This window comes from Pimephales promelas, chromosome 19 (assembly GCF_988280905.1).
Source record: "Pimephales promelas chromosome 19, fPimPro1.hap1.1, whole genome shotgun sequence".
Taxonomy (NCBI): Eukaryota; Metazoa; Chordata; class Actinopteri; order Cypriniformes; family Leuciscidae; genus Pimephales; species Pimephales promelas.
Window position 1 is genome coordinate 29509848 of NC_142787.1, and position 13231 is coordinate 29523078.

General features: G+C 34.7%; 1 protein-coding gene across 1 annotated transcript; it reads right to left on the reverse strand.

The window, feature by feature from the left end:
• Positions 1–142: 142 nt before the first annotated feature.
• Positions 143–9468, reverse strand: aldh3a2b (aldehyde dehydrogenase 3 family, member A2b). The gene is made up of 11 exons (XM_039676769.2): positions 9308–9468; positions 7968–8130; positions 7645–7876; positions 5502–5587; positions 5156–5364; positions 4225–4342; positions 3402–3543; positions 3137–3303; positions 2953–3052; positions 2258–2496; positions 143–1057 (listed from the first exon to the last, which is right to left on the reverse strand). The coding sequence occupies exons 2-11, from the start codon at positions 8127–8129 to the stop codon at positions 1040–1042; spliced, it is 1473 nt and encodes a 490-aa protein (XP_039532703.2). The 5' UTR covers position 8130; positions 9308–9468; the 3' UTR covers positions 143–1039.
• Between the last annotated feature and the right edge of the window lie 3763 nt (positions 9469–13231).

Sequence of the window (13231 nt, forward strand, 5' to 3'; positions counted from 1 at the left end):
AGGAGGGCAACAAAGAGCCGGATGGATAGAAGAATAAAACGCACACAGAAGCCATGACAAACATGACAGACATTCTTCCACTTGCTCGCAGCCAGTGAGATGCCAGAAGCTACACAATTAAACCAGAAAACACACATGCAGCTGTGTAAAAACAAGTTTATTGTTGCATTAAAAATTATTTCTGTCATAAAAGTCTCTCAAAATCTAAGGCATTGATTACTATAACTAAAAATGCTTTGATCCTTCAGATACAGAACATACAAACTTCAGCATAATTATTAGAGTGAAACGGTTGTCAGATATTGTAGAAATATTATTAGCAACGGTGCAGTAGGTCTGCTTTCTTAAAGATATTAGTTCACCAAAATCAGCGGGTGCAAACCCCTATTGCAGTCTCCATTCACTTGAATTGTGTGAAAAAAGAGCAGCGTAACTATTATTCAACATTCCTTCATTTGTGTTTTAGAGAAAAAGGAAAGACAAATTGGTTTGGGGCATCATGTGAGTGAGTAAATGATGATAGAATGAAACGAATGATGAAACATAACGATGTATTCTGTATTATATTAAAACAATAATACAAAATATTATTATCATTATTATAATATTTTCGTCATATGAAACAATTCTTCATAAATAAATCTTCATTTAGACTTGAAATGTGCATTTGTTTAAAATGCTGGACATCTTATTGAAAATACATGTAAACGCATAATTAGTGTGTTTATATATTGCTTAAGAAAAAAAATGAAATCTACTCTGAGTGACCTTAATTTCCTTCATTTAAAATATCTCAGCTTAAAAAAGTGTATTCTAAAATAAACACTGATTAAAGTGCTTCATATATTATAATTAGTATTAAAACTGCATGTTAGTTTAAATGACCAAAAATGCAGAATTGTCATAAAATGATGAAATAAATCATGGCCATAATAAAACGAAGGCAAAGGAGAGAAGCAGCATTTCAGCGGGAGTTTTCCCACCATCTGACCCAGCTCTTCTGAGTGCACATTCGATTTCTTCATAATCATTCACATTCTTAATCAGTATAGTTTATCTGTAAAAACAACAAGAAGAGACTGTCAGAAAATGTTCATGAGGGACTTCAACCAAAAACTGACAGCTCTGAAATGTGATTGGATGAGACATGTGATTTGGTTTTATAAAAAAAAAAGGTTAATATTATAAGCATTTTTACATGTACAGTGTAATAAAATACTATAAAATAATATACAAATATTTAAAAAATCACGTTAAATCACCTATATATATATATATATATATATATATATATATATAGGTGATTTAACATGACCTATTACTATATATATATATATATATAGTAGGATGTTGAGGAAATATTCATTGAACTCTGCTGCCTTTTAATTATATATATATATATATATATATATATATTTATAATCAGTTGGTGGAAGAATTTATTATTTTGATTATTATTATTAGTAATCAATTCTATTGATCATTGGTGTATTCAATTATAGTAGTATTGTTAGTATAGTATCAATATATTTTATATGTAGTATAATAATAATAATATCTATATAAAATATAATACAGTATATTAAATATTACAAAACATTGTGTTTGTGTGTGTATATTGTATAAATAAAAATGATACTGTAAAAAAAGTGTAAAAAAGTGTATACTTCTATATTTATATATAAAAAAAGGTTAATATTATAAAAAAAAGTACATGTACAGTGTAATAAAATACTATAATGTAATATAAAAATGTTTAAAAAATCATCTTAAATCACCTATATATATATATATATATATATATATATATATAGTAGGATGTTAAGGAATTGTATAAATACATTGTATACATTGAACTCTGGTGTCTTTTAATTATAATTATACATATATATACACTGTATATGGTGTTGATAAAAATCAGTTGGTGGAAGAATTTATTATTTTGATTATTATTATTAGTAATCAATTCTATTGATCATTGGTGTATTCAATTATAGTAGTATTGTTAGTATAGTATCAATATATTTTATATGTATAATAATATCTATATAAAATATAATACAGTATATTAAATATTACAAAACATTGTGTGTGTGTGTGTGTATACTGAATAACTAAAAATTATACTGTAAAAAAGTGTAAAAAAAAAAGGTGTATACTTATTTATATATACAAAAACAAATCCATAAAATACTAAATGATATCAAATGACTTACATAAAAAATCTATGGTGATAGTTCACATGATGGTCTGTTACCTGTAAAATCACTGCAACAAAGACGGCCAGCAGAGCCAGCAGCGCCATGCGGCCCAGACTGCCAAAGTCGACGTGTTTGAGGATGAAAAAGCGTGCCCAGCCCAGCTTGTCTGCTGTATGTGGTGGATAACGCATCTTATTCACCCCCTCCATCTTCAGCTGTTTGATCAGACAGCCCCGCAAGTGGCTCAAGTGATCAAACCCGTACTTCCCATGATAGCAGCCCATCCCACTGTTACCTGCAGGGGGAGTCCAAGAGCTGAGCTACAGTACAGTCCACACATCCATCCAAACATCACATGCATGCTTCTGCACCTTCTTCAGTATGGAATGAATAATTCAAAATAAATAAATAAATACATGAATAAATACACTAAGAAATGTAAAAAAGCAAAAATACATAAATAAATACATAAAAAAAATATACAAAGAAATTAGTATTTATACTTTCATACCCTTATTGTATATTGTTGTATTTTTTCACACATTTATTCATTTTTTTATTTATACATATATTCATTTATTTATGAATATATTTATGAGGCCACAGTGATGGATAGGGCTGATATATTTATTTATGTATTTTTTTTTTTTACCTTTCTTCGTATATTTATTTATGTATTTATTTATTTTTAATTAAGTCTTTGGCTTTCCATACTTCAGAGACTCTCCGAAAAACAAAAGAAGGAACTCACCAACTCCACCAAACGGCAAAGAGCTTACTGAGAAGTGCATCAAACAGTCATTGGCCAACACTCCACCACTAGAGGTCTCCGCTATCATACGCTTGATCAGCTGTGATGAAAGAACAGATCAGTACAATTGTCTTAAGCAGAACGTGATTTTTCTCTATATCATGAATGAATGATCAGTTCAAACCTTGTTGTCTGAAGAGAAGATGTACAAGACAAGGGGCTTCTCTCTCTGGTTGATGAATTTGATGGCTTCATCTACACCGCTCACTGTCAGGACGGGTAACAGTGGCCCGAAGATCTCATCCCGCATCACCTTGGCATCCGGCTTCACGTCCCTTAAAACTGTAGGAGCTGTGAAGAGATGCACGTTGAAAAGTTATAAAAAGTGTTTCATTTTCTTCTGAAAAGGATTCTAGCGACTTAGCTTTAGCAATGCAGCTAAAGTTTACCAATGTAGCACTCTGACTCGTCGTTTTCACCCCCCACAGCGACGCTGCTGCCCTCAAGCAACGCCATCAGTCTCTTGAAGTGGCGCTCATTGATGATGCGTCCATAATCCTGACATTTTTTGGGGTCTTCGGTATAGAAATCCTGATCATCACAAATGAAAGCATGTATTAACTCATTTGACATTTTATATTTTATAGAATGTTAAATAGTGATAGATTTCATATATATATATACATATATATATGTGAAATTTAATCGTTTTCATCCAAATAAAATCTTTTTATTGGCTTATTTGCAATTTTTATTTAGACTTCACAAATTGCTACAAATTGCCAATACGTTCATATGAATGTATGTATATATATATATATATATATATACAGTCTTTATATATATATATATATATATGAACAGAGTGGAACTTAAGAAAGTATGGCCCACTCCAAATATAAAAATTGATAGCAAAAATAAATCAAATGAATCAGTTTCAGAATCTTTACATTTTTTCCTAACATATACTAGTAATCCATAACTGAAACTTTTCATTATTAGCCTTCTAAATCAATATAATTTTTGGTAACACTTTACAATAATATTCAATATTGTAATGATAGTTAATGCATAATATTTCATCAACTAACTATGAGAAATAATTGATCTCAATTAAACATTTGTTATCAAATTTAATGTTAATTTAGAAATATGCTATTGTTAGTTCATGTTAGTGTGAAATGCATTTACTCTTAACATTTGCACATTGAAATGCTGAAATGTATTAATATAAATGAACTGTCATTCACAAATAACCTCCTAGATACATACTTTAATATTCTTCTTGATCTCTTCGATCACTCTGTCTTGTATACTGGGGTCACACAGTATGTAGTCCGGAGCGATGCAGGTCTGACCACAGTTTGAATACTTCCCCCATGCAATACGCCTGTAATGTCACAGAGAACATGTATTCAAAGTCATTGCATACAAACAATCAGTGGCGTTGGTTCCGGAAGTATTTTTTCCATTCATTTCTCCCATAAATCTTGGTTAAACTGTTATAAGCCATGAACCAAGCCAATCAGCTACGAGGTGAATCATAACATTTCAAACTTTTTGATTTGAAGCAAAAGTATTTGAAAATCAGACAAAAATTCAAAGGTAAAAGACTGGGTACGTCACAACTTTAGTGAAAGAAAGAACAGTGAACAAATTAAAAACAATTAAGAAATAAAAATATACTAATTGACAATGTATATACAACAATATATTTTACGTTTATTGCAAGTTTAATGCAAAATATGCATACTATATTTTACGTCATTTGCGGAGCATCCTGGGATTGGACGGAGCTAACGAGATCTATTGGTTTGTTTTACTTCTTACGACTCTGATTGGTGGAATTTTCTGTACAGCATCATGGGTAATGTAGTTCTTCACCACGAATTTTGCTGTTAAAGGAATAGTTCACTTCTTGAAAAGTTCACAATTTAAATTCTGTCATCATTTACTCACCCTCAAGTTTTTTCAAGCCTGTATGAATATCTTGCTTCTGCTGAAGATATTTTGAAGAATGAATGATATTTAATCAGTAAATGATGACAGAATTTTCATTTTTAAGTAAACTATTCCTTTATAGATGATTATTTTTATAATGTGGGCTAACGGCTTCAACATGAGCAAATACTGTCGATTAAACTGTCTTTAAAGGTTTTTTAGTTGTTCCTATGAATTTTTCGACTGTTGTGAATGGACTGACCGGCATGCGACGGCAAGGTCACAGTTGTTGTCGATGTAGCACGGGCTCTTTCCGCCCAGCTCCAGAGTGGACGGGGTTAGGTGTTTCGCAGCAGCCTCCATGATGATTTTACCCACGGTCCCGTTCCCGGTGTAGAAGATGTGATCGAACCGCTGCTTGAGCAGCTCTTGGGTCTCTGACACCCCACCGGCGATGACAGGGTACAACTCCTGAGATCAGCACCATCAGTATGAATACATTACACTGTATACTAATTCAAATGCATAGTTAGGGTTACTATCCTTTTTATTTGGTTCATTTAAATTACAAACCAGTTTGTTTTAGAAATGTATGAAAGAAATCTTACTTTGTCCAGGTACAGTGGTAAGAGATCCTCCATTACTTTGGAAGTGTGAGAACTGACTTCAGATGGCTTGATCACAGCTGCATTACCTGTCAAATAACATAGTATTAATTATAATATGACAAAATTATTATCAATTTTTTTAAATATTGACAGGCATTTTGTATCTCCACATGTTAACTTAGTAACACCCACTGATCTATATAAAGTATAGACTATATATATCATAAAAAATATGATTAACAACATTAAACACTTCAAATTGATCTGTTTTGCAACCTTTTTACTAAGTAAACGTGACAACATTCTTCAAGACAGAGAGAAGGATAAACGCTGAAGCTATCTCTGTAGATAGAAATAGTGAGTTCAAACGAGTTACAGCATTTTTTAAACTTGCAAATAATGTGCATAAGTTAATTCATGCATTATTCCTAAAATGGGACAATAAATAAATAAGCAGTTTTCAAATCTAAGGTATTTCTAGAGGTTATTTTTTGCATGTGCCGGCATTGTTGATAGTGACTAAGGGAAAGGGACAGTAATGTACTTTGGTCTGTTAACAGAGGGCAGTTTCACATAAGTAGGACAAAGTGCAGTGTAACAAAGTTATCCTTAAATGTGCTCTTCATTCATGTTACTATAATGTTTTCTTTTTTTCCATCACACAACAGAAACTGAGGAGGAGATGTCAAACCCATTGTTCAGACAAATGCCTCATGCTTTAAAGTGGGTGGAGAACGTACAGTCACATACACTGAGGTTCAAAAGTCTCAGACCACAATGGTCAGATGGTCACATTAGGTATTCTAAATTAAATAAATTTGATATTGTAAATAATTAAGAAATATTTAAAACGCTTGATTATTTTTAGATCACTAATTAAATAAGCAAATTTAATGAGTGCTGCTGATGAATAACACAATTATCAGGATTTGCACATTTTTGTGGTTCATGCAGCTCTAGTTCTGCTGTTCTTAAAGGGATACTCCACTTTTTTTTGGAAATAGGCTCATTTTATAACTCACCCAGAGTTAAACTGTCGAGTTTTACCGTTTTCGAATCCATTCAGCTGATTTTCTGATATTTAGAAGAATATCAGTAACCAGACAGTTTCTGGTCCCATTGACTTCCATAGTATATTTTTTTTCCTACTATGGAAGTCAAAGAGACCAGAAACTGTTGGGTTACTGACATTCTTCTAAATATCAAAAAATTGGCTGAATGGATTCAAAAACGGTAAAACTCGACAGTTTAACTCTGGGCGAGTTATAAAATGAGCCTATTTCCAAAAAAAAGTGGAGTATCCCTTTAAAGGCGCAGTGTGTTACTTCTCAGGCCCCGTCCACACTACTGCGTTTTCGTTTAAAAACGGAGAATTAAAACGAATACCGTCCACACCGTTTTATCTGAGTATCTCCGTCCACATTAAAACAACTGAAAACGCGGATCACCAACACTGGGCAGTTTGATTTCTAACATTATTCTCACAACTGACATTTACATCGATAGTCTGGCCTGGCGTTATAATTTATCTGCTTTTGGTGTACTGTGGAGTGGGTAAAATCCATTTTTAATGGCAGGCTAGCAGGTACCGTTGACTCGCGCTAGCCTAGCACCGGTGAACTATGCAACTGGAAGGACTGGATGAAACGTTTTGATAACTCCTTCCACTGATAGATAACACCCAGGCTAACTTGGAAATGAGGTCCGATGTCCAAAATCCTGAACCAACCCTTGAAGACTAAAGCTCTTTCCTAATCATAACCCTTCATTTTCCAGTGATATTCTTATGAGCTTTTATCTTTTGTAATGTCTCTCAGCCATCCCCCTTTCTACAGTCTTTCTTCAAATCTCCATCTTGCTTGTTCTCTGGCTACAAGTTTATTGTTATGTCTGTCTGGCCAACTTTCAAACAGTGTTACACGACACTACTCGTGTAACTGTATTTAAATAGTGAAAACGTGGAGGTGTTTGGTCGCTTCTCTGCTTGGCCCATATTAAATGAACTGGGCTAAGCTAAGTGTCTCGCGCACCAGGTATGCATCAACTCGTCTTAGTTAAAGGAATAACATAGTTTAATATGAAAAAAACGGGGGAGTATCCCTTTAACGGACATTCTGATGGTCCTTCGATAGACCTCGTTTACCTGCTGCTATAGCTCCTATGAGGGGCCCGATGGTGACAGCCCAGGGGTAGTTCCAGGCCCCAATGACCAGCACAACTCCCAGGGGCTCAGGCTGGATGTAGACCTGGTCTGAGATGGTCATCATGCTCTTGCTCACGGGTCGAGGAGCTGCCCAATCTTTCAGCTTTGTCACAACCAGGTTAATCTCACTCTCCAGGATCAGAGTCTCATACAAAGGAGTTCCAAACTCACTCTGTCGTCAAATATATAAAGCACATATCACATAAGCAAACAGAGTTTAGAAGAGGACACAATACACAAGGACAAGTGGATGGGTCACCAACCCTTCCGAGATCCTTTTTGAGGCCCTCTGCGATTTCACTCTGTCGTTCTCTGACAAAACGCAGCAGGTTTTTCAGCTGTATAATGCGGTACTCCAGTGATTTGCTCCGGCCGGTGAGGAAGGCCTTCCTGGCACGCTCCACTGCTTTCTGCTCTCGAGACATACTGTGAAAGGGGAAGTCATTCATTTCACTCGGGTTACAATTCTGTCACATTTAGGTAAACTTCACACAATGATTTCATGTCAAGTCATCTTCATTTATATAGCGCTTAAAACAATATAGATTGTTTCAAAGCAGCTTTACATTGCTAATTAAAGAAACAGAGATTGTTTGGGCTTTACAGCAGCTCCTGAATAAAGTTATTGTGCGGCTAAAGTTAGTTTTGATTGATCATATATTATAAGTAAGGGCCAAGTATAATATCTATAATGGTTTGACATCTTAGCCCTTGAAAAGTGAATGATGGAACAAACAAATCTTTCCAAAACTGTTGCATAATATCATAAATCAATCAGATGACTCTTCTTCCTACGACACAGTGGTCTCTTTAAAATGTTTTCAAAATCATCCTATAACATCGATTCTATTTTAATGATTTAACTTCTGTCATTTCTACTTAGTTTTCAGAGTTTGATGAGCAGTTTAATTCAAAGTGGCTGAAAAAGTGCAATGAGCATATCACTGCAGTTTATAACTTTGACACCACTTTGATTAAATAATAACTATTATTAGTTATTTTGATCATTTAATTATCTAAATTACATATATAATAAATAATAAGAATAAAATGTACTACTACACTTTACTTCTAAGATAATAACAATAATGATTTTTATTATTACCAGCCTATATGTAATTGTAAATACCTGAGGTAACGAATTAAGTAATCGAATAACAAAATAACCAATACTGTCATAAAAATGGACAGTAGTTAATAGAAAATAATAACTGTAACGTTTTGTAGGTGACAGGCTTGAGTTTAGTCTGACAGGAAAGCGCCGAAGAAGTTATGCAATACACACATAGCGGGATATGAGACTGACATGCTAATGTGTGTGTGCATGCAAAAACACAATGAAATCAAGCATTTATCAAGCATAACTCCTTTCTGAATAATACATTACATGTCTATATGCGCTTAATGTCTCATTGTCGTACGCAGTTGCAATTACAAGTTTATAACAGGGTGGAATATCAGGATAAGAAACGGGATGCCGGGTTCAGTTTTCTTGTAGCCTACAGTATACACGTCATCGCTGTGGTCGAAGCCTAATAGAAAGAACATCGATTAATACGCTTTCGAGAAGGACAACGACAAGCCTTACGTTTCAGTACATTACCTTAGGTTATTTCACACAGCGCGTCCAGTCCTTTCGCTGTAACTGTTAAATGTTATGTGGCGATCAGATAAAGCCTCCTCCGGATCAGATAGTTCAGTCAAGCTGAACGATGGTAAACATTAAACAACACCACAGTTCCGTTAACAGTCGAGGCTCGAGCGGAGGGGGCGGAGTCTCGAGAGCGGGCGTGGCCACGACGCTTAGCAGCCAGCCCTGAGGCAGTGTATTTGTACAACAAACACACTCACAAAGGATTGACAAAGGATCAGAGCCGCATTTGGGTTATTGCGTTTTCATGCTTCCACTTTGCCCTAACTCCTGTAATGCTAAATTAGTGAGCTCTTGACATGCTTTTTACTTCTCTGAATGCTTTTAAAACATGTAAATAGCCTACTTTATGTGATTTATTCTTGGCCAATTGTAAAAAAGGTCAGATTTTGTCAGTTAAATATTGCACGGAAACAGATGAGACTGTACTCTCCCATCACTCATGTCAGTCTTTCTTAAAGGAGTAGTTCACTTTTGCTGATAATTCACTCACCCCCATGTCATCCAAGATGTCCATGTCATTCTTTCTTCAGTCGAAAAGAAATTAAGGTTTTTGATGAAAACATTCCAGCATTTTTCTCCATATAATGGACTTTAGTGGGAACCAAACGGTTAAAGGCCCAAAAGACAGTTTCAGTGCAAACTGCAAACTGTTTAAAGGGCTTTAAATGATTCCAGACGATGAGTCTTATCAAGCGAAACGATCGCTCATTTACAAAAAAAACAAAAACAAAGTTTAAGTTTATAAGCTCAAATGCTCGCCTTGCTCTGTTCTGTGATGCGCGTTCGTGACTCTCCTGTTCAAACTCGTTCATCAAAATGAACAAATCTGTTTTTTGTGTCATTTTGTTCGTTAAATGAACCAAATGACTCGGAAAAAGATTCTAGAGTTTTTGTGTGTCATACATTTTTTTAAGAAGCTAAATTATAATTATAGAATTCAACTAATAAACTGCTTTTCAGATTGCAACAGCAGCTGTGAAAACAGTTCCTCGTCCACGAGGATCTGTGCCTAATCCATCATAGCTCCTTCTCTTTCAGGTGGATCTCTGTGGCACAATTTTGGCTTTGTATCAAAAATTCTTCTCAGTAGCACTATACCTCTAAAGTATGAAAACTGGCTGAACTCCTTGAAATATTTCCCCAAACTGACAGACTAAACGGCAGATGTCTCCACATCAAACAAAGAGCCGGCCTCAGGTGTTTGCGGACCATGAAGGGAGAGGAACGCAGCTGCCATGACACGTCATTTGCACCATTGTGACACTACTGTTGCCCTGGGCACTGGAAAAGACAGAAGATCCATTGGAAGGAAAATATATGAATGCAAACACACACGTTCCCACATACCAGGCATATACTGAATGGACTCAAGCACTGGGTATATATAGACAAATAACTTTTGTTCAAGGACATCAAACCATAATGTATAGAACCAGTTGTGATATAGTTAATTAGGAAGTATGTTAAGCGAAGTGATGTAACATTGCTATCAGCATTCCTCGTGTTATCTGAGACTATACCCATACAGAACAAGCCTCTAATAAAAGTGAGTTATAGTTTTTATTAGAGGATATCTTATCATGCACTGCTTGAAACTTGTATAATTGTATATGTGCAATTCATGCATTCATTCTTAAAAGCACATTCTAAAAAACTGTAATTACATATAATATTAATGAGATAAAAAAGCCCCTTAAAGCACAACACAACTCCGGCGCAAAATGAACCTTAAGTCTAATTACACATTGTTATAGTCATCCGTTATCTGAGATTTGTTTTCATGATTGCCGAATGTAAATAGTGTTATCTCTTAAAACAGTTTAGCCTATAAAGCTAGTATAACGCTAGTATATTGGGCATAGAGTAATGACAAATAAAAATCGCTGGTTATTACCACTAAAAAGGCTCAAAATAGCCCCACAGTAAACACGACAGCTTAATATGGGTCCCTACATTCAAATAGAAGCATTGAGAACTTTGTCAGTGTCCATACAGTTTAATAAGAAGATATTTTATACACACAGTCATATTAATATTACCAAATGGCAGCATATATATTGAGAATAGCAGAGGGCCTAAAACCGATCCTTGCGGTATGTACTCCATAGTCTGACATTATCTTGGATTTTTTCCCATTTAAACAGACAAAATGATAACGGTCCGATAAGTACGATCTAAACCAGCTTAATGCCTGTCCCTGAACACCAGTGTAGTTTTGTTAAATAGTTTTTAACAAAAGTTTTGTTTTGTTAAAATCCGCGAAATATCAAAACTGTTATTGAGTCATGAAATGTAATTTTAAGAGTGTTTCTGGCGAGAATGTGGTTGTTTAAATCTCAAATCTCTAGTTTATTTATAAAGATAGCGCCTATATCTGAAAAATACATCTGACGTTTTCGGAGTTCTGACATTCAAGCCTTCAGCGGACACTCAGCGAGATCAACCCCGACTGGAACAGCTTATCCTCGGCTAGTGCTTCTGACATTTGCCGCCGGCTCTGATCTCTCTAGTCTAGTGGATAAACCTTGACGTATAATAATTCGTCTTGTGTATTCTATCTTTGGTCTCATTGAACTAGTTTTTTCCATGGCAAAAAAATATATATATATATATAGTTTTTGAGGTTTCATAACTTGGTCTATTTAACTTTAACAACATTTTTTTTTATATTATCTTCACTATATGAGCAATAAAATAAAATGACATAAACCTGTCTCTGTTTGATAAATGTCAATAAAAATCAATGTTTCATATTTTTAAAATGAAAACAAAAAGATCATGTTCATTTTGTTTTAAATATATGCAGTGAAGAGAATCGCGTTGCCTGAACCACATGGCCATTAGGCTAATATTTAGTTTTTTTGTTAATGAAAAGAGGCAGAGTGGTGTTTTATAACATATTTCGTTTTATTGTTGACGAAAAGATGCAGAGTTGTAGCAAATTTTTTTTATTGTTGCCTAAAATATAGGCTAAATAAAGAGATAACCGGATCAGAGCGTGCTGCTGAGTGACGCGATCAATACGCTCTGTTCCATTTGCAGAAGACGCTCTGTTCCATTTGCGTCCTCTCGTCCTCGGGAGTTCGTTCTCCTGAGTCGAACTTGGCAAGTCTGAACTACCAAGGACGCAAGTCCGAAGTCTGCGTACTTGGTATTGAGAAACGGCTTGTGTGTATAAAATATATTTTTATTAAACTGTTTGGACACTGACAAAGTTCTCAATGCTTCGGTTTCAATGCAGGGACCCTTATTATGCTGTTGTGTTACTGTGGGGCTATTTTGAGCCTTGTTAGTGGTAATAACAAGCGATTTTTATGTGTCATTACTCTATGCCTAGCGTTATACTAGCGTTATAGGCTAAACTGTTTTTAGAGATAAAACTATTTACATTCGGCAATCATGAAAACAAATCTCAGGTAACGGTTGACTAGGTAACAATGTGTAATTAGACCAAAGGTTCATTTTGCGCCGGAGTTGTCCTTTAAGTATAAAAGGAATCTGTTTCTTGCAAGGAAGTGCACTTATTTGTATCTGTTGAACATAATTGATTATAATGTTACCTGTGTGTTATTTGACATTATATTTAACATTATAATCATGTATGTTAAAGGAGTAGTTCACTTTTTAAAAAAACTTTTGCTTATAATTTAATCACCCCCATCATCCAAGATGTCCACGTCTTTCTTTCTTCAGTCGAAAAGAAATTAAGGTTTTTGATTAAAACATTCCAGGATTTTTCTCTATATAATGCACTTCAATGGGAACCAAACGGTTCAAGGTCCAAATGAGAGTTTCAGTGCAGCTTCAAAGGGCTTTAAATGACACCAGACGATGAATAAGGGGCTTATCTAGTACCCTTCGAGTCATGACTCG